The 19131-nt window shown below is 39.6% G+C and overlaps 1 protein-coding gene across 11 annotated transcripts in view; it reads right to left on the bottom strand.

Moving 5' to 3' along the window:
• Positions 1-16481, bottom strand: part of rock2a (rho-associated, coiled-coil containing protein kinase 2a) — a 193398-nt gene extending 176917 nt beyond the window's left edge. For 8 of the 11 annotated variants that reach the window (XR_013497786.1, XR_013497787.1, XM_078213128.1 and 5 more), the window contains exon 1: positions 15918-16481. Coding sequence is in view for 7 of the 11 variants with exons in the window: in XM_078213128.1 (XP_078069254.1) it covers positions 15918-16010 (93 nt within the window). In the remaining 4 variants the exon portion in view is untranslated. Of the gene's footprint in view, positions 1-11659; positions 11751-15917 lie in introns of all 11 variants that reach the window. The other 3 variants (XM_078213132.1, XM_078213137.1, XM_078213130.1) reach the window with 3 other exon arrangements.
• Positions 16482-19131: the final 2650 nt, after the last annotated feature.

The raw sequence follows: 19131 nt of genomic DNA, 5'->3' as shown, positions 1-19131 counted from the left end.
ACAGTAATCTGATAACTAACAACTACACAGTATTAAGCTTGTATTAAAAGGCTGCAGTGCAAGCAATTTATGGAAAGCATGAGAATTATTTTCTTCCATCCATGGATTATTTTCTTTTAAAAATACGGATGAGCTTATGGCCAATAGCTTTTAACATTCTATGAACTCATTAAGGTCAAGTATAATGCTACATTAGAAAATGCATCAAGCTAAAACGAGAAAACGGATGACATGCTCTTCCTTTCTCCCCAATACCAATTAATCCCAATGCCAGTTAGTCCCAATCTTCCCTCACTCATCCACTTGTGATATTTTACTTCATTGCTGCTAATAACTTTCATCATAAGAAATCACACTGGCACTAAACCCCACCAAAATCTCTAACACTTTACATTTTATTTTGTTTGAGCAGCCTTCGATAGATGTCTCTTTAAAAAGGTTCAGTGATCATTTTTAATTCAGGTATGCATGTCTAAATCTGTGGAAGAAAAAATATCAATTAAAAGCTTTACAATTTCAAAGAATGTTGTTGAAGAAATTACTCTGATAATTCACAAAGATAATTTAAATCTGTTGTTTGTTTGGATAAATTCAGCTTATTTGAAGCATCTTTATGAATGTCAGCTAAATTCCAATATCTTGCTATTTCCTTTTGCACTGTCATGGTGCTTCTTTTTATGCAAAGGTCATTAAACAAGATTGGTGAAACTCACAGCATTCCATGAGGATATTTAATAGGGAAAAAAATGTTATGGAAGAGTATTTTTATAATTCACAACATTGCCAGAGCTTCAGGCAAGTCCTAAAGAACTATTGTAAGGAATTCCACTGCAAATCAAAAGTAATGCTAATCAGATATGAAAAATCTGTGATCACAATTGAGAACTAGTATAAAGTGGGCACCATTTCCAGACAGTTTATATAGAACAGAAAGTCAACCCATGATTTCCTATTAACCAAACTAATAGTGTGATTAAATAGTCAACGAGTTTGAATGGAACAAGATTTTCAAGGACCAATGAAAATTCCAGAATGTATGGAATGAGTGTTGCATTGGTATATTAAATTGCAAATGCCCTGAAGAACGTCCATCAACAACAGGGTACCCTGACCTAACCAAGCATATTTCAGTCATTAATGCTTTAAACAGAAGGTGTCTTGTCATCTGCAATATATCAAGTTCTAACAACCACTTCAATGGCTTTCCAAGTGCCACACAACATCAACTCACCCAGAGTTCGACCACCCAAACTCATCCCAAAAAACCACCAGGATCCTTGCTGGCACCCATCAATTTTAAAACTTCCATCTTCAAATCCCTGCAGTCTCACTCCTTCATATGGTTGCAAGCTCCAGTTCAATTGCCCTGCTGTGCTCTTCAATTGCCTGCGACAGAAGGAAAATATTTTCTGTGCAGCAAGTTATGATCCACAATACACTGCTGCCAACTGTGTGGTGGAAACTTTCAAAAGGGATTTGGATGAAGGCTTGAAGGAAAAGAATTGTAGAGCTATAGGGAAGAACAGAAATAAGACTAATTGGGAAGCTCTGCGCTATATCATTTATTCTTCTATTTAAATGCATGTTGAAAACAAGGTTTCAATAATGACTTTTTGAACTCCTCTCCCACTATTCTGAAACATTACATAAATCCAGGCTGTTATTGACCTCTCTGCATTTTTGGATACAATATTTGATCCATGCAACTGCAAGATTCACTCCTGCGCAGGAGTGAAAGATTGGCATGTCGTCCAAGAATGATCCTATCCATGGCCAATAAAGGGATTACCAGGATAATTTTGCAAACTGCTGTCAAACTGTCAACAGTGGGGAAAATGCAGCAGTTACTTGGAGACAGGGAAACAAACGAGACCTTCAGCTACTAAACATCTTGAACAGCCATCGCATGGCTCCTCCACTCAGGACATTATGGAAAACAACGACTACCTACTACTCTTATTCAACCAGTTAAATGCCCAGTTGAGGTTAAATCCACTATTCTGCCTACCCAGTAAAATACAAGTCACAACAGTTAAAAGACACCAGTCGGCCATTTAAATTATCTTGAGAGTTGAGCAAGTTCAGGTCATGGATCACTGTTCTGTTTCATGTTTATGTTTATTACCAATTTCCAACCACACAAATGTATTGCTGTCATTTGCATTCTACTTATTTCTTCTCTCATTCACCCACATTCTTTATATCAAAGCCTTTAGAGGATGTAGAATGCTCAAACCAAAGATTTACCTCTAAATTATCATTTGTCTGGTCCAAATGTCAAAATGTTCTTCAATGAACTTGCCGAGACCATCCAAGTATTACATAGCTTATCTGAACACATATCATAAGAGACACAAAACGCAAATATTTCAAATTAGCATTTACTTATAACATCTTGTCCATCAAGCATATGAATTAGATTACAGTTTTCAGTGAATTAAATCCCTTCAGTCCCGTTGCTCTCTAATGCAATCTCAATATTTGCCTGAATGGACAGGCTGAATTAATATTTACCATCTGATCCAAAAAACTGGTCACAGTGAATATCAGTATTAGCATACATGCCGCCGATATATTTGGTCTCCTCTGCTGATATAACTTTTGTTCCATCTATGCCATGATTTGAACTACCCATGGGAGCATGGAAACAGAGGAAATTAGCTTGATCACTCTTGTAAGCATAAGAGGGCAATGCAATCGGGTAACAAGATTTCTCCACTGTCAGTCTAATTATCTGACTGAGGTTAAATTTCAGCAGGATGAAACTCAACCTCACAGTTTGTCAAGCATTAAATCTAAGCTCACAGCAGTAACTTCTAAATTACCCATAAGCAAAATAATAAATGATTACCCAATTTTGTTTTGCATCTTATTTTTGGCAATGACTTGCAACTGCTTTTTTTTTCAAAGCACATCATGTCATCAACAGATTTCTTTACACCATTGAGGCTACCTTCAGTATAGTGCAACTCAACAGTGCTAAAGTGACTGAACTGATTTTGGACTGTTGAGTTGTGAGACACTATGTTCGTGATGTCTATTAGACATAATGGATGTGAAGACATTTCTATTGAAAATGCTTTGTATAAATCAATTTCTGTTTTAGAATGCTATTGGTATATTTCATTTTGCATTGATAACCACAAGCACAGCTTATTTAAAGAAATGCAGCATTCTACCAATGATTTGAACATGTTCTCAACCGCAGATGAATGATTCAAGAACCTTGGGTGAACATATGCCATAGCTAATAAACACAAGTCAATGCTATATCCCAATGAAACCATTTTGTTTTTAACCAGGCAGCAAATTCACAAGGGCATTTATTTCAAGTCTAATGCCCACTAGTTCACTGTTAGAGCAGTTACTGTAATTGAGAGGTAGACCTTTATATGTTATCTGCCACTGTGATATAGGGTGGCAATGCCTTTATTATTGTAGTGAATAATACATTTTCAATGATGTGAATAACTATTATTAAGACAAATTGTAAAATGAACAAGGCGAGAGCATATTTCCCAAACATGAAATTGAAACTTTACAATAGTAATTTAAATTAACAATTCCAAAGAGTGACTTTTTTTAATATAGCAAGTAAGGACAATAAGTGAACTGCAGGAAACTTGCAAGTGATGGCATTTTTACACATTAGCTGTCCTTATCCTTCTAATCTCAGTCACAGGTTTAGAAGTGTACCAAAAGCCTTGGTGAGTTGCTGCAACAAATCTTGCAAATGGTACACACTGCTGTCACGCTGTGCCAGTGATTGAGGAAGTGAATATTTAAAGATGCTGGATGGGGTGCCAAATTAAGCAGCCGATTTGTCTTGGATGGTGTCGTACTTCAAGCATTCTTGGAGCTTCACTCATCCAGGCAAATGGAGTGTATTCTATGCAGAGAAGCAACGGAAGTGAGTCATTCATCACAGAATACACAGCTTCTGATCTGCTCTTCTGGTCACAGTACTTATGCGACTGGCCTAGTTAATTTTCAGATTAATCGTGGCCATCAAGGATGTTGATAGTGAGGGTTTGAATATAGCAATGCTGTCAAGGGTTAGATTCTCTCTTGGAGATGGTCATTGCTTGGCGCTCATGTGTCAAGTAACATTCATGTCATACATCACCCAACCTGAATATTGTGTGGCTATATAGTGACATGAACTGCTTCAGAATCTGAGCAGTCACCAATGCTCCTGAACACTGTGCAATCATCAATGAACATCCTTACTTCTGACCTAATGATGCATCGAAGGCCACTGATGAAGCAGCTTAAGACGGTTGGGCCTTATACACTACCCTGGGCAACTCGTGCAGTAATATCCTGAAATGAGATGATTGATTGACTTTCAACAGTCACAACCATCTTCCTTTGTGTTTGATGTGACGCCGAATAGTGGAATATTTACCCAATTTCTACTGGGCTCTTTGAAGCAATTTTACTAGGGCTTCTTGATACCAAAGCGGGCCAAATGCTGCCATGGGCACATACTTACTCCCCACTTCTTGAATTAAACACTTCCATCCACTTTTGGCCCAAGGCTGCAAAGAGGCAGTTGAATTATCCTTCTGAACCAAGCTGAGCATCAATAAGCAAAACATTGCTGAGTTAGTGCCATTTGATAACACTGATCACAATCCCATCCAATACTTTTCTAATTGTTGGATATAGACTGATGGGTAGTAATTGATTGGATTGGATTTGTCCTGCTTTTGCGACAGCACATAACTGAGTAACTTTCAACTCAGGTTGATCCAAATGCTATAACTGTTCTTGGACAGCCTAACTGGAAGCATAGCTAGTCCTGGAGCACAAAGCTTCAACCAGGATGTCAGCCTTTGTTATAATCAGTATGCTCTACCATTACTTGATGTCACGTGGAGTGAATTAAACAGCGTGAAGACTGGCTTCTATCATCATTTTCAGCCAATTCTTATTCTGAGATCTGCATGTTGAAATGCTTCAGCCTTGCCATTGCATTCAAGGGCTCGGCTCCGCCTTCACTTCGGATGGAGATCATCATAGTGCCTCCTCCTTCCGCCCACCAGCTGATTAATTGCCCACTATCACTCACAGCTCAATACGACAATATGACAGAGCCTTGATCTGATCCGCTGGTGTGAGATTGCTTAGCTTCGTTCATCACAGACTGATTTCTGTACTTAGCATGCATGTAGTCCTGTGTTGTAGCTTCATTAGTTTGGCACTTCATTTTTAGGTTGATCCTGGCATGCTTTTCTACATTCTGCATTAAACCATGGTTGTCTTCCTTAGCTCTATGGTAATGTTAGAGCGAGAAATATGCCAGGCCATGGGGTTACATACAGATTGTGGTGTAATAAAATTCTGCCACTGTCAATGGCCTACAGAGCTTCATGGATGCACAGATTTGAGCTATACTTCTGAATCTATCCTGTTTAGCACAGTGATAATACCACACAACACGATGAAAGTGTGAAGATAAAACTTGATCTGCACTGTGCAGTGGCAACTGCTACCAACACTTTCTTGAACAGATTCATCTGCAACAAGTAGCTCAGTGAGATTGAGATCCCACAGTTTTTTTCCCTCTTGTTGGTTTTTTCATCACCTGCTGCAGGTCCAATCTGGTAGATAAGTTCTTCAGAACTCAGTCAGCTTCGTCATAGCCATTCTTGGTAATGCATATTGAATTCCATCACCTAGAATACATTCTGTGTCTTTGCTGTCCTCAGTGATGCTCCTAGGTATGTTCAACATGGAAGAGTGCTTATTTAGTAGCTCAGGGGGAGCAGTGGGTGATAACAAGATTTTCTTGCTCATATATCACCTGATGCCAAGAAACTTCATTACAAAATAGTTACAGTCAAGTATGAGGCTGATGTCATTTTTTTTCTACATAGATGTCTTTTACTCACGTTGATAACTCCACCCACCCCTGCCCCTCCCCCACCCGACTGTAATTGAGTGGATCATAATTTCCCAACTGTAACATAAATGGTTTTCTGATGATGATCACTGAAGGGCTTCCTGAGCATCATATGAAATCAGAACCTGCAAATTTGAAGCAGTAGCCAGTCGGCCACTCAAGTCACCTCTGTTATTCAATAAGGTCATGGCTGATCGGATTGTAACCTCAACTCCACATTCCTGCCCAAGCCCAATGACTTTGCAGCCCCTTATCAAGAATCTGGACGGCAAGAAGATGGGCAGCACAGTGATAAGCACCGCTGCCTCACAGCGCCAGGGACCCAGGTTTAATTCCAGCCTGAGGTGACTGTCTGTGTGGAGTTTGCACATTCTCCCTGTGTTTGCGTCGGTTTCCTCCAGGTGCTCCAGTTTCTTCCCACAGTCCAAAGATGCACAGGTTGGGTTGATTAGCCATGCTAAATTGACCCTTAGTGTCAGGGGATTAGCAGAGTAAATATGTGGGATTACAGGGATAGGGCCTGGGTGGGATTATTGTCAGTGCAGGCCCGATAGGCCAAATGGTCTCTTTCTGCACTGCTGGGAGTCTATGATCTATCTACTCCACCTTAAAAATATTCAGAGACTTGATTCCATTATGTTTTGAGAGTTCTAAAGACTCACGACCCACAGAAAGAATTCCTCATTGCGGTCTTAAACAGGCAACCCCTTAATTTTAAACAGTAACCCCTAGTTTTAGATTCTCCCACACAAGGAAATATCCTTTCCACATCTACGCTGTCAAGGCCCCTCAGGACTTATATCTGAGAACGGCAAATGGATCCAACATCGCTACATTCCTCAGAGTGGAATTTAAACCCAAAGTCATATTATTGTTTGGCAAAAGAGTTATCAAATTAAATCAGGCTGATACTGAATACATAGTCGTTGAAAGCATAAGGATTGGGAGCATTTTAAAAACTACAAAGCATGAACAAAAACTGATAGAGATTGGAATGAGGGTGAACTAGGCAGCTATTTACAATTGGTTTCACTCAAACAAAGGGACCAAATGTAACGGATCCAGGTTTGTTGGTGATGCAAATTAGGGGAGGCAGTGGTGTAGTATTGACATCGGACTGGTAATCCAAAGATCCAGAGTAATGCTCTAGGAACTCGGGTGAAATTTGAAATAAATAAAAACCATTTTCAATTGTCATAAAAACCCATCTAGTTCACTAATATCCCTTAGGAAAGGAAATCTCCCCCCACCCCCAGTCTGGCCTACATGTGATTCTAGACCTACAGCAATGTGATTTACTCTTAAATGCTCTCTCTGAAATGGTCTAGCAAGCCTCTCAGTTCAAGGGCAATTAAGGATGGGCAATCCATGCTAGCCCAGCCAATGATGCCCACATTCCCTGAATGAATAAAAAGGTTGGAAAGCAAGCTGTATGAAGGACACAAAGGTATAGATAGTTTAAGTAAGTGAGACCACAGTTTTGGTTTCCTTATTTGAAAAAAAAGATTTAATTGCATTCAAGGCAGCACGGAGAAGGTTCAACGCAACTCATTCCTGGGATGAAGGGTTTATCATATGAAGAAAGGTTGGGCCTATATCCATTGGAGTTTAGAAGAATGAGAGGTCAACTTATTGAAACATACAAGATCCTGGGGGAATCTGACAGGGTTGATACTTCCATTTGTTGGAGAGACTAGAACCAGAGGACCGATGGAACTTACAAATAAGGAGGGCTACTGTGCAAGACTGAGATGAGAATTTTTTTCTTTCGAAGGATTGTTAGTATGTGGAATTCTCTTCCTCAGAGTGATGGCTTGGTCACTAAATTTATTCAAGGCACAAGGCAGAATTTTGATAGACAAAGGAGTCAAGGGTTATGGGGGGCAGACAGCAAAGGGGAGTTGAGACACAACCAAATCTTATGGAATGGCAGAGCAGGCTTGAACAGCTGAATGATCTACTACTACTACTCCAAAGTCCTACATTTAAGAGATGGCAGATGACGGATCAAATGGGGAAATGAGAGGGGCAATTTAGTATGTCCAATCCACCTAACCTGCACATCTCTGGACTGTGGGAAGAAACCAGAGCACTGGAGGAAACCCACATAGATATGGGGAGAAAGTGCAAACTCCACACAGACAGTCACCCAAAGCCAGAATTGAACCCAGGTCCCTGGCGCTGCGAGACAGCAGTGCTCACCACCATGCCACCCCGTGTTTCAGAATCTTTGGAATTCTCTATTCCTAGAGTCCTGTGGTCACTCTGTCACTAAATATATTCAAGGCTAAGATCGATAGATATTTTGACTGAAGGAATTAAGAGATATGGGAATCCAGCAGGAAAAGAGACTTGAAACCCCAGTGCCAGAGCAGGCTTTAGGGCATGTCGGGCCTCTTCTTTATGTTATTGTGAGAACTAAGAAGAATATACCACAATGAGAATGTCTGAGGTGGTGCAGCAAATGTCTGATGCAGATCCATAGTGCTGGGAATTGTGCCCACTTTTGCAGTCATTTAAGGGAACTGCTATTAAGGAATAGGCAAGATGATTTTTTCCTAACTACAACAGTTAAAACATTTAAAATGGTGAAAATGTCAAATGACACCAAGAAAATTTCCACACAAGTTATTTTAATTGTTATGCACTGAGCAGCTTATTACTGAATAAACTGACAGTCTGATGCCGTAAGATCTACTTGTTTAATTCAACTTAAATTTTAACTAGAAAACATTCAACTACAAAACAGTGACAGTTCATCTTATCCTTATATTGTTAATGTTTAATCACAATTCAGAAAACTCTAAACAGATACCAAGAATATGTTTTCATGTTATATGGGTGTAAGGCCTGCATTGTTACTTACCTATTTTTAAATACATGATGATTATAAAACTTATAACGACAAACATTAAATTTTCTTAGTCCTTATGGAGTCTCTCAAACAGCTGACTGTGCTTTGAATTTCACAAGAAATGGATTTGGGATTTATTTTTCAGTTGAACTTGAGAGCACTAAGAGTGAATAATAAAGGCACCAGAGCAGCACTATTGAATAAAGATGGCAATCTTATTGCTGGCAGGTCTCTAGTACCACTATCTGTTAAAATGTAGAGGCAGCATGAACATCAGCTTAAGAGCAGCAGCTCTGCAAATAGACATTCATTTTAATACTGCATGCGTGAGCATAAGTGACAGGTGTTGTTGGAGAAAGAATCCTTTTTCCTATGGAGCCTATGGAGCAGCACAAAAAGTAATGGCATCAGTCTCTCATACCATAATTTCTTTGAATTTTTACAGCATTATGTCATTTGCCACAGATGTGCCATTACAGTGGCACAAATATTCACCAGGTTCAGGTATTTACTCACCAACGAGATAACCTATATTTAAAAATTATCGTAAAACAATGGAGCAGAAGACCAGCACTGAATAGAGTGACAAAAACAAATTACTGCAAATGCTGGAATCTGAAACCAAAAAAGAAAATGCTGGAAAATCTCAGCATCCGTAAGGAGAGAAAAAAAAGCGGGTCATCTGGACTCGAAACGTCAGCTCCTTTCTCTCCTTACTGAATAGAGTGGAAGTTGATTATAATCAGAGCCCCGGTCAGAGTCCCACCTAATCTGAAGTATCGTCATCAACTGCAATTCTATGCAGCGCCAGTCTCTTATTCCAACTTGGTCCTTGTGCTTCTTTTTATACTATCCCCACCACCCCTTGAATTCTGAAATCTCCTAAACAGTGAAACAAATTTTACTTTTTTTGAAATTATTGCAAATTCTTTAACAATGTACCTAGAATTCTTAGGACCATGTTGCATGGTGTTTCTGGTTCACATTAAGGACTGCATTGAGAGAAGCGGAAAATCTTAAAACTAAAATTCTCAAGTAGGTTCAAGAACTCAACTCTTATGGTTGTCGAGCTGAAATGGCAAACAAAAAAGCAAATTCAGTTTGTTTGTTGAGACTAAAAGTATACATTATCTTGCAACTTGTGGCAATAAATTAAAGAAAGGTGCAAGGTAACTTATCCTTCAAACAATTTCAATGATAACTGTTAAAGAGGCAAAAAAGAGAAAGCAAAATAAAATTATAGCACCAGAGGTGCTATAATTTAACCATACAAACTAGAGGCAACCTATGTGCCATCTTCTATATGTTCTAAAATAACTTATCTCAGCTGGGATAGTAATGAGGCACTGAAATTAACTTGATATACCAGAGAAGATGGGGAGAAAATTCTGTTATGGTACGCAGAATTAAAGGTTACCTATTAACTGCCAGGCAGGACTTTTATGTAGTTACTAGCCAAGTGGTTATTGCTCATCCAAAAACAGTATGAATATGATAAAGGTTGCAACCTATAAAATTAAATTCCAGTATAAGCCACTGCCATCAGGAGAGCATAGAAGAAAAGGAAACAGAAGAAAGGAAAAGTGCACATGGCAGCATATACCATGGACAAACAGTGGGCAAATTGTCCTGTCCTGTCCCGCCCGCCACAGGAATTGGAGCGGGCGAGGGGAGGAGCATGGACAGGTTAGTTGACCTCGGATGGAATTTTATGGTTTTGGGACGAGCACGGCTGTAAAATCCTGCCCAGTATATTCGTAAATGTACATATGAAGGGGGAAAAAAAACTGTAAAGCCACATTCTTTGGAACCCTTTGAAATGTAGTCAGAATGCAGTGAGTTACTGTATTTTTTCATCACTACCACAACATGTTGCTCTCTCTTGAAATGAAGCCTCCCTAGATTACAAAAGATGATTTTAAAAGCAAGAGTGAGTGTAGATGTCTCATCATTTTACTACTTGCATACATTAATGATCTTTTAGAAAAATAATTGAGCATGTCACTACCGCGCTTGGTGCAAACGCTCACTACGATCAAAATAAACTGCCTGAGCTCATTCCAAAGACTTTTAGAAAGCAGAAGAGCCTTTTATTCCACCAGTTCACACATGATCAGAAACCAAGTCCTGTAAATAGGATTTACCAAGTATTTCCATAACTTTTTTAAATTAATTCTCCCCTGAATCAAGAACAAATCTCCATAGATGCCAACTATGTTCTTGAGCCTTCTCTAGTCATTCGTCATGCAATCTTAATGAGTATCGCCAGATGACTTGATCACAAATCAACTCAAAATAAAGCTCAATATTTCCTAGATGGGTGACTAAAGAGCAGGAATCCTTGCTACTTTTTCTTCTCTTTAACACAAATGCATCAAGGTGAACTGCACCAAATCTAGTCACCCAGTTCTGTACGCTCAAGTATATTTAACTTCTCCATCAATGAACATCCCTTCAAAAGTCAGAACTGAAGACATTTGCTGATAATTACACATTTTCAATACTATTTATAATTTGTCATGGATTTTGCATGTTCTCCTCTTCTGCGTGGGTTTCCTCCAGGTGTTCTGGTTTCCTCCCACAGTCCAAAGATGTGCCGGTTGGGTCAACTGGTTATCGTAAATTGCCCCTTAGTTTCCTACAGTGTGTAGGTTAGATGTAATAGCCATGGGTTAGGGCGGAGTAGTGGGCCTGGGTAAAATACTCTGTCAAGAGAGTCAGTGCAGACTTGATGGGCCAAATGACACTAGAGATTCTAGGAAGTGCTGGCAATGAGCATCACCAACAAGAGAATATCCAATTATTTGTCCTTGACATTTAATGGCATTACCATTGCTAAATCTCCCATTTTCAACATCCTGGAGATTATCATTGGCCAGAAACTGAAATGGACTCACCGTTTAAATATCGTGGCTGCAAGAACAAGTCAGAGTTTGGAAATTCTGCAGTGAGTAACTACCTCCAGACTTCCCAAAACCCATCGACCATCTGCAAGGCACAAGTCAGGAGTGTGAGATTCATGACAAGATTATTTGTTTTAGTGATTTCAATTGAAGATTAAATACTGGTTAGGACATCAGGAGAAGTGGGTCACTGTCTGTGCGGAATCTGCACATTCTCTGCATGGGTTTCCTCCAGATGCTCCAGTTTCCTACCACAGTCCGAAAGACGTGCTGATTGGTGCATTGGCCATACTAAAATAGGCGCCGGAGTGTGGTAATTAGGGGATTTTCACAGTAACTTCATTGCAATGTTAATGTAAACCTATGTGTGACACTAATAAACTTTTTGCTCCTATTTACTGCATGGGATCTTTTACATCCATGAGGACAAAGAGGGCCTCTGTTTAACATTTTACACAGTAAGAAGTTTAACAACACCAGGTTAAAGTCCAACAGGTTTATTTGGTAGCAAAAGCCACACAAGCTTTCGAAGCTCTAAGCCCCTTCTTCAGGTGAGTGGGAATTCTGTTCACAAACAGAGCTTATAAAGTCACAGACTCAATTTACATGAATAATGGTTGGAATGCGAATACTTACAACTAATCCAGTCTTTAAGAAACAAAACAATGGGAGTGGAGAGAGCATCAAGACAGGCTAAAAAGATGTGTATTGTCTCCAGACAAGACAGCCAGTGAAACTCTGCAGGTCCACGCAACTGTGGGAGTTACAAATAGTGTGACATGAACCCAATATCCCGGTTGAGGCCGTCCTCGTGTGTGCAGAACTTGGCTATCAGTTTCTGCTGATATCCCAACCGGGATATTGGGTTCATGTCACACTATTTGTAACTCCCACAGTTGCGTGGACCTGCAGAGTTTCACTGGCTGTCTTGTCTGGAGACAATACACATCTTTTTAGCCTGTCTTGATGCTCTCTCCACTCACATTGTTTTGTTTCTTAAAGACTTGATTAGTTGTAAGTATTCGCATTCCAACCATTATTCATGTAAATTGAGTCTGTGACTTTATAAGCTCTGTTTGTGAACAGAATTCCCACTCACCTGAAGAAGGGGCTTAGAGCTTCGAAAGCTTGTGTGGCTTTTGCTACCAAATAAACCTGTTGGACTTTAACCTGGTGTTGTTAAACTTCTTACTGTGTTTACCCCAGTCCAACGCCGGCATCTCCACATCATAACATTTTACAGACAGCTCCTCTGACAGTACGGCACTCCTTCAATAGTTTGTTGAAATCTCAAAGTAGATCATATGCAACACTAACTACCACCAAGCCCAAGTAAATTTCCATCAACAACTGTTACATTTACTCTTATACTGCACACATGATTTTTTTTTCCTTACTAATCTATTAAAACACCTGAAGTTTATTTTCCCCAAATACTTACAACACAAAAAGAAGTGGTACCTCCTAGCAATCTTTCAAGCTTGGTCCCAGAGATAAAGTGAGTGTTCTAAACCAACCTCTAGTTTTGAAATATTCCTGGTGATACTGTAGGAAATTTATTTTAAGAGAAAATTAAGCATTTTGCTATAAAATCTACAGAACTCAACTTGCAGGTATCAAAATGGTTTAACTTCATCTTTGACAGTTAATTCAGAAGGGAAGGTGCAGGGATAATGTTGAAATCTCAAATTAAGCTACTTGGTGTAAGATATTTTTACTTAAAAACAAAGTAAACCTAGTCACAGAATAATGAGGGCAACTAGCTTTTATTTTTTTAAAATTCATCAGAAACTTTTCAACTTTGCTCCTAACTTCATTGTTGCTGATGACACATGCATAAGAAGTTATTTAAGTGTGATATACAAATAGAACAAGTCATAGACAACCATGAGATCTGATAACTATTTCAGAGATATGACCACTCTCACAAGCAGAACTATAACACACCCGTGGAGAAAATCATTCTATTGTGTCCTTCTTCATTTTTTCCCAATTTATTATATTCAGAAAACAAAATCAGCTTGCTTTGCACTTATTTTCCCTAAAGTTTCTACACATCAATGCTAATGTAAACTAACAAAGGAAGTCAATGTGATTCCAAAATTGTTTCCTATAGATGTGTTCAAAGTTTGTTCCTTAAGTAACGGTGTTTTGAAATGCTAATCAAGCCAAAAACAGAGAATACTGGAAATGCTCAGCAGATCAGACAGCATCCACGGAGAGAGTGAAACAAATGTTCAGGCCATGACTTTTGTCTGAATGCAGATGATATAACTAATGATAAAGGCAGTCTCTAATGCTCAGACAGTAGCTTTAATAATGCTTACTTAGCATCTAAGTTATTACACTACCTTCAAAAAATAGAAACATATGGCAAATGACTTGAAAGTTATTTTTAGAATTTCCCTTCGTAATTTATACAAGAAAGCCTCCTCTGACTTACCAAAATAAACTTTATAGCGGAACGAAAATCAATATGCACCACCTATATTACTGTGTCCAGCTTGTACACAACTTACAAATTGCTCCTACTCCCAACTAGGAAAGATAATAATCTGTATCATTCTATAGGGCTATTTGCTCAAAATTAGCCAAACTGCTTTCAGTTAGTTTTCAGAGTAAACATTGCGTGTCTCTGGGACTGGAAAGCATTCTTATGTAAGGAATACTTTGAAATAAGTAAATCTGTTTTTAAAAATCTTTTACATTAAACTTTCCATTAAAAAGTATTCTGTAAACTTCCCTGACACAGGTTATCAGGATGGAGTTGTAACATGCTCAAGAGCATGGTCTAAACTTCCTTGCATCCGCAGTGCCCAAAAACAACTGATGAACAATTCTACAGCTCATGGTAGAACCAAGGGATGAAATTAAAGATAAAATATAGGGAGCTACAAGCAGTTGAGACTTGTGCCCTCAGCACAAGTCAGAAGTAATGCAATATACATTAGAACTAATCATACTACAGATATACAGTTAAAAGTTGACAAGAGCAGTGTGCACATGAATACAACATACACACTTACGAAATGTTTAAAGTGTGTTGCAAAGTAAATACTTTACCAGGTTGAGATGTATTATAAATCTGATTTTTTTAATGGAATGCTCAGCCCTTGTAGCATGTAATGAAAGCTAAACTCAATCATTGCATTTCCATTCCCAGAGGTTAGCATCTGTCAGGACCTCAACCCAAATCAGAAAGCAACACATGGAAAGACATGTAAACTTTCATCTGATGAAAGTTGAATGGACAATGCTATTAAATGTTTTTTTAAATCTTTAAAGAAACATATAAAAACTAATAAACTTTGTCTTTCAAATTAGATCACTTGAACTGCCTTTAAACAAAGTATAAAACAATTAACATGTATTAGGTGAGTGACATTTCCAAATTAAAGTTCATGGGAATAACTTTTCTTTTCAAATTACTCATTTCTACTCCAATAACTTAAATATTTATGAATTTTTGAATGGAAATGTCAGCCAACTGAAGCACCACCATGCATCATTTCCATAATATTTCCTACAATATGTTTCCCACATTACAACAGTGACTACACTTCTCAGAAGTACTTCATTGGCTGTGAAGCACTTCCAGACCACTTTAAAAGTCCCTATACAAATGCAAGTACTGTAACCTTCCAGTCATACTTCCATTCTGACTTCAGAAAATACAAGAATTTGCCGTAATACGAATTGCATGCTTTAAAACAAAATCAAGAAGTGATCTGATTGCAGTGTTCTGATTTTTCAAGTCAATAAAACCAACTGTCAGTCAACTGAATGATGCTGACCCAGCCTGCCAGAAAGGCAATTGCTAATGTAAAGAAAAGTGACACTACTGGCCACAACGCAACCAAAAAACTTAGCCACTCCAATGAGCAGATCAACAACCTAAACACTTATTGCAAAGACACCAAGCGCTTGGAATTCATTGTCAAATATATGTTTAGTGTACAAATCATGAAGTTTATCCCGTGTTGTTTACAACCGTAACATCCCTCCCCATGGACAGTCGGTCTGTCTGTCCTGAACATCGGAAAGTTGCGCGATTTCACATTCCCATGTATCTGGTATGCGCCAATACAACAAAAAGCACTAAACTTGCACTGAAGCGCTAAACACGCCCTGTGTGTTTGGAGGCCGGGACACAGTCTGGCTTCGCCGCAAGTGGAAATGGGAGAGGATGAAGAGCGAGAGAGAAAAAAAAGTTGTGTCAGGAAAGAGAAACATTTCCGATCTTCGGACTCACCAACAGACATTCCGCGTTCACCGGCGACTTCGGGTCCCTGATCATGATTTCCAGCTTCTTCAGCCGCGTCTTCAGGTTATCTTCCAACGACATCTCGAAGGTGAATGCAATCCTTTTGCCGATTCTGATTGAATAGTTTCCTCCTCTGAGTGAGGAGGGAGCCGGGGACGCCGGGCTCACGCCTCCCCTCCGCGCCGCTCCTCCCCTTCCCTTCCCACTACCGCCGTCTCCTCAGAGGCCCCGGCAGCCTGGGCCTACAACAGCTGCCTTCGGGAAGAGAGAGGCAAACGGAAAACTTTGCCAGAGACATAAGCTAAAAGCGGGGCGGCTCCAGCCCAGCTCGGCCCCTCCCCCCCCCTTCACCGTGCCCGCCGCCACCGGCGGCTGCGGCTGCTGCTGCTGCTCGCGGCTCCCACCCTCTCCCTCTCTCTCTCTCTCCCCCCCCGGCGCGAGGCGAACGGCCGCCGAGCCGATTTGAATCCGAAGCCGCAAGGCGATCACTCGGGAACCGATGACAAAAACAACCGCACAGGCGTTCTTGAACGTCATCGGAATTCGGCACGCGGAGGCTGACGGGAGGAGGGGGCGGGGCTCAGGGACCGGCCGGCGCGTCACAGAGACTCCAGGCGGGCGTTTGGGTGCGCATGCTCGCGAGTCCTCGCTCTTTCTCCAGCCATCCGCTGAGGGATGGTGGAAGGCGCGCGAGCCCGCCTTGCCTGGCAGCTGGCAGCCGTCAGCGTCGTGCGGAATTGGGGGCGGCCATCTTTCATACAGGCGCCTTTTCAAAAGATAGAAGCTGACAACGCCATGAATCCGAACGCTGAAACTGAAACATTGGTCATGTTGCAATGGCTCACTTGGCATCGGGACAAAAAGGACAGGTGAACTTTCCAAAGCGCAGTCCCTGCAATGAGAACACAAGCGACCTTGTGTTTGCTGCAACCCCTTCATGGGCAGTCACAAGCAATCGGATTCCTTGGCTGTCATTTCATTTCTCTGTGACAAATGTAGCCGCAATTAAATTATGAAGTCATGCAAGCGGGTTGTACATAAGACCTGAAGAGGGAATTAATTGGCCATGAATCACTCTGCTGTTTGCTTTTGTTCATCTTATATTATTGCCAATTCGCTCCCTACCTTTTGCATTTTCCATTCCTGCTCTTCTATTTTTAAATTTTGTAAGACTATACTTTAAATTGGAAAAGAATACAGAACTAAGGACCAAATATTGAGCATCTGTCGGGCCGATTTATTTTCATCCTGGCTTTTTTTTCCTACATCGGAATGTCTTTGCAACTGCGTATCAGCATTTATTCCTTGCGGATAATTATAGATAGCAATTAAATGTATCTGGGAGGAGTGATTTAAATCTCTGGTTTTTGAGACCTTAACACTGAAGTGTATCGCATTCCTAAATCCTGACATGGGAGCACTGAGGTCAGCTCAAAAGTCGTAATGATGTTACTTTGAAGTTTAAAACTAATCTCTGTGGGAAATCATAAACTTTAGAGAAAAGGAAACGTGTGACTATAAAACCATATTAAGCAAGTTTGTAATTTGCGGGGCAGATACTATTTTTCAGAGTCGAATCATAATCGTTAAAACAAAAAGATTGGGCTCTCTCGGCGGTGATGGTGCTTTTCCCCTTTGGTTTTGTTTTATTTGATGATAATTCCGGGGACTTCTCACCCAAACAATCATAAGGGAATAAAATAAAACTAGACTCCGACCTGGATATTTCATTAAAACTTCATTAATATTCAGTGCAAACTTCACGAAGCCATTATCATCCTGCAGAAATAATCCTGGCATTTTTTGTTTTTATTTTCCTAATTATTTTCCAAAACCATATCACTAAATAGCCGCCAACTGTCAAGCAGCTCAATCTTAGAAACGAAATCAGAGACGTGTGCCCACAACCCAACTTCCTTCGGGAGTAAATCCCGAATAATTAATTCGGGTAAATTGTTGCGCCCTTAGTCACACAGCTAATAAATGCTGAGTTAAAGTGGGCATGGTAGTGTTTCTTTCCACTCATGGTAGCTTGCAACAAAGTTGCTTAAGTGCTAAATATAGCGCTAATGAATAAAAAGAAAGCTAACTATAGTTTGGTTAAATCAAACTGTGATTATGTTTCGCTTTGCACGCTCATGACTATATTTAGGACTAATGCGAGTAACCTTGTGACAACTTCAGCTTTTACCAGGCTGACATCAGACTTTTTTTCCAACATTACTTTTTAAATTGTGTGTTCTCAGCCAATTTTTTCAGGTAGTTTATAAATCATCTTGAGATAGGAACGGCAATTTAAGGAAAAGGCGACTTAAGCTGGACGCAGACTTCTTCATCCCTTCCGTCCATTTTTTGTCTCATCATGTTGCATTTTTTTCTCTTTCCTCTATGTTCTTTAATTATGCTGTGTTATATTATATGAAACAAGCATGAGGTAACTGAACTTTTGGGATCTGTGAGAAGAGTTTAAAATGAGCATTCACAGAAGTACTTTCTACTTCAAAAGTTTATTTAACAATTGTTTTTTTATTAAATTTTATTTTATGTCCCCTTATATTTATAATTTACACAGGCAAACTGTTTATTGTTTGCAAGATTGTGTGCAACAATAGATGGCATAAAACCCTTCTGAAGCTGTACTCAAAATATACATTAATTGTGTACTTATAAGTTTTCCTATCTCAGTTGTTATTTCTGTGGCTCATTTGGTGATCTTTGAGTTACAAGGCTCCAGGTCAAGTCCCACTGTAAGCTGCTTTGATCCCAGTGGAGACCAGTACTTTCTAAAAAAGAAAATTGAACTCCCAGTTCTTAACTGAACAAATTATGCCACAAGATTTCACATTTTAAACTAAACCATTAGTGTGCAAGAGGTAAACAATGCAAGTACTACTGAATTAATACTATATTCCATAAACATTTCCACCTTAAGATTTAAAAAATCTCAACAGATCACTCACCATCTAGTTTTATTTCCACCCAAGAGTTCCCTATACAGAATCTTAAGGGATAATTTACTTCTGCTGGGACAAAACCAAGAGTGCCACAGCTCTCAGGAATTCACTTTGATTCTCCTCAGTGTTTCTGCTATTCTCCAAGTTATGAGATTTCTTGTGGTCCTTCCACTAGTTTCCAGCTACTGGAATTTTACAACACTCCTTCAACACCTGACGACAGAGTAGGAACAGAGAGTTATTCTCAA

Source organism: Mustelus asterias, chromosome 5 (genome assembly GCF_964213995.1).
Source record: "Mustelus asterias chromosome 5, sMusAst1.hap1.1, whole genome shotgun sequence".
NCBI classification, from domain to species: domain Eukaryota; kingdom Metazoa; phylum Chordata; class Chondrichthyes; order Carcharhiniformes; family Triakidae; genus Mustelus; species Mustelus asterias.
This window is presented reverse-complemented; position numbering and strand designations above follow the sequence as displayed.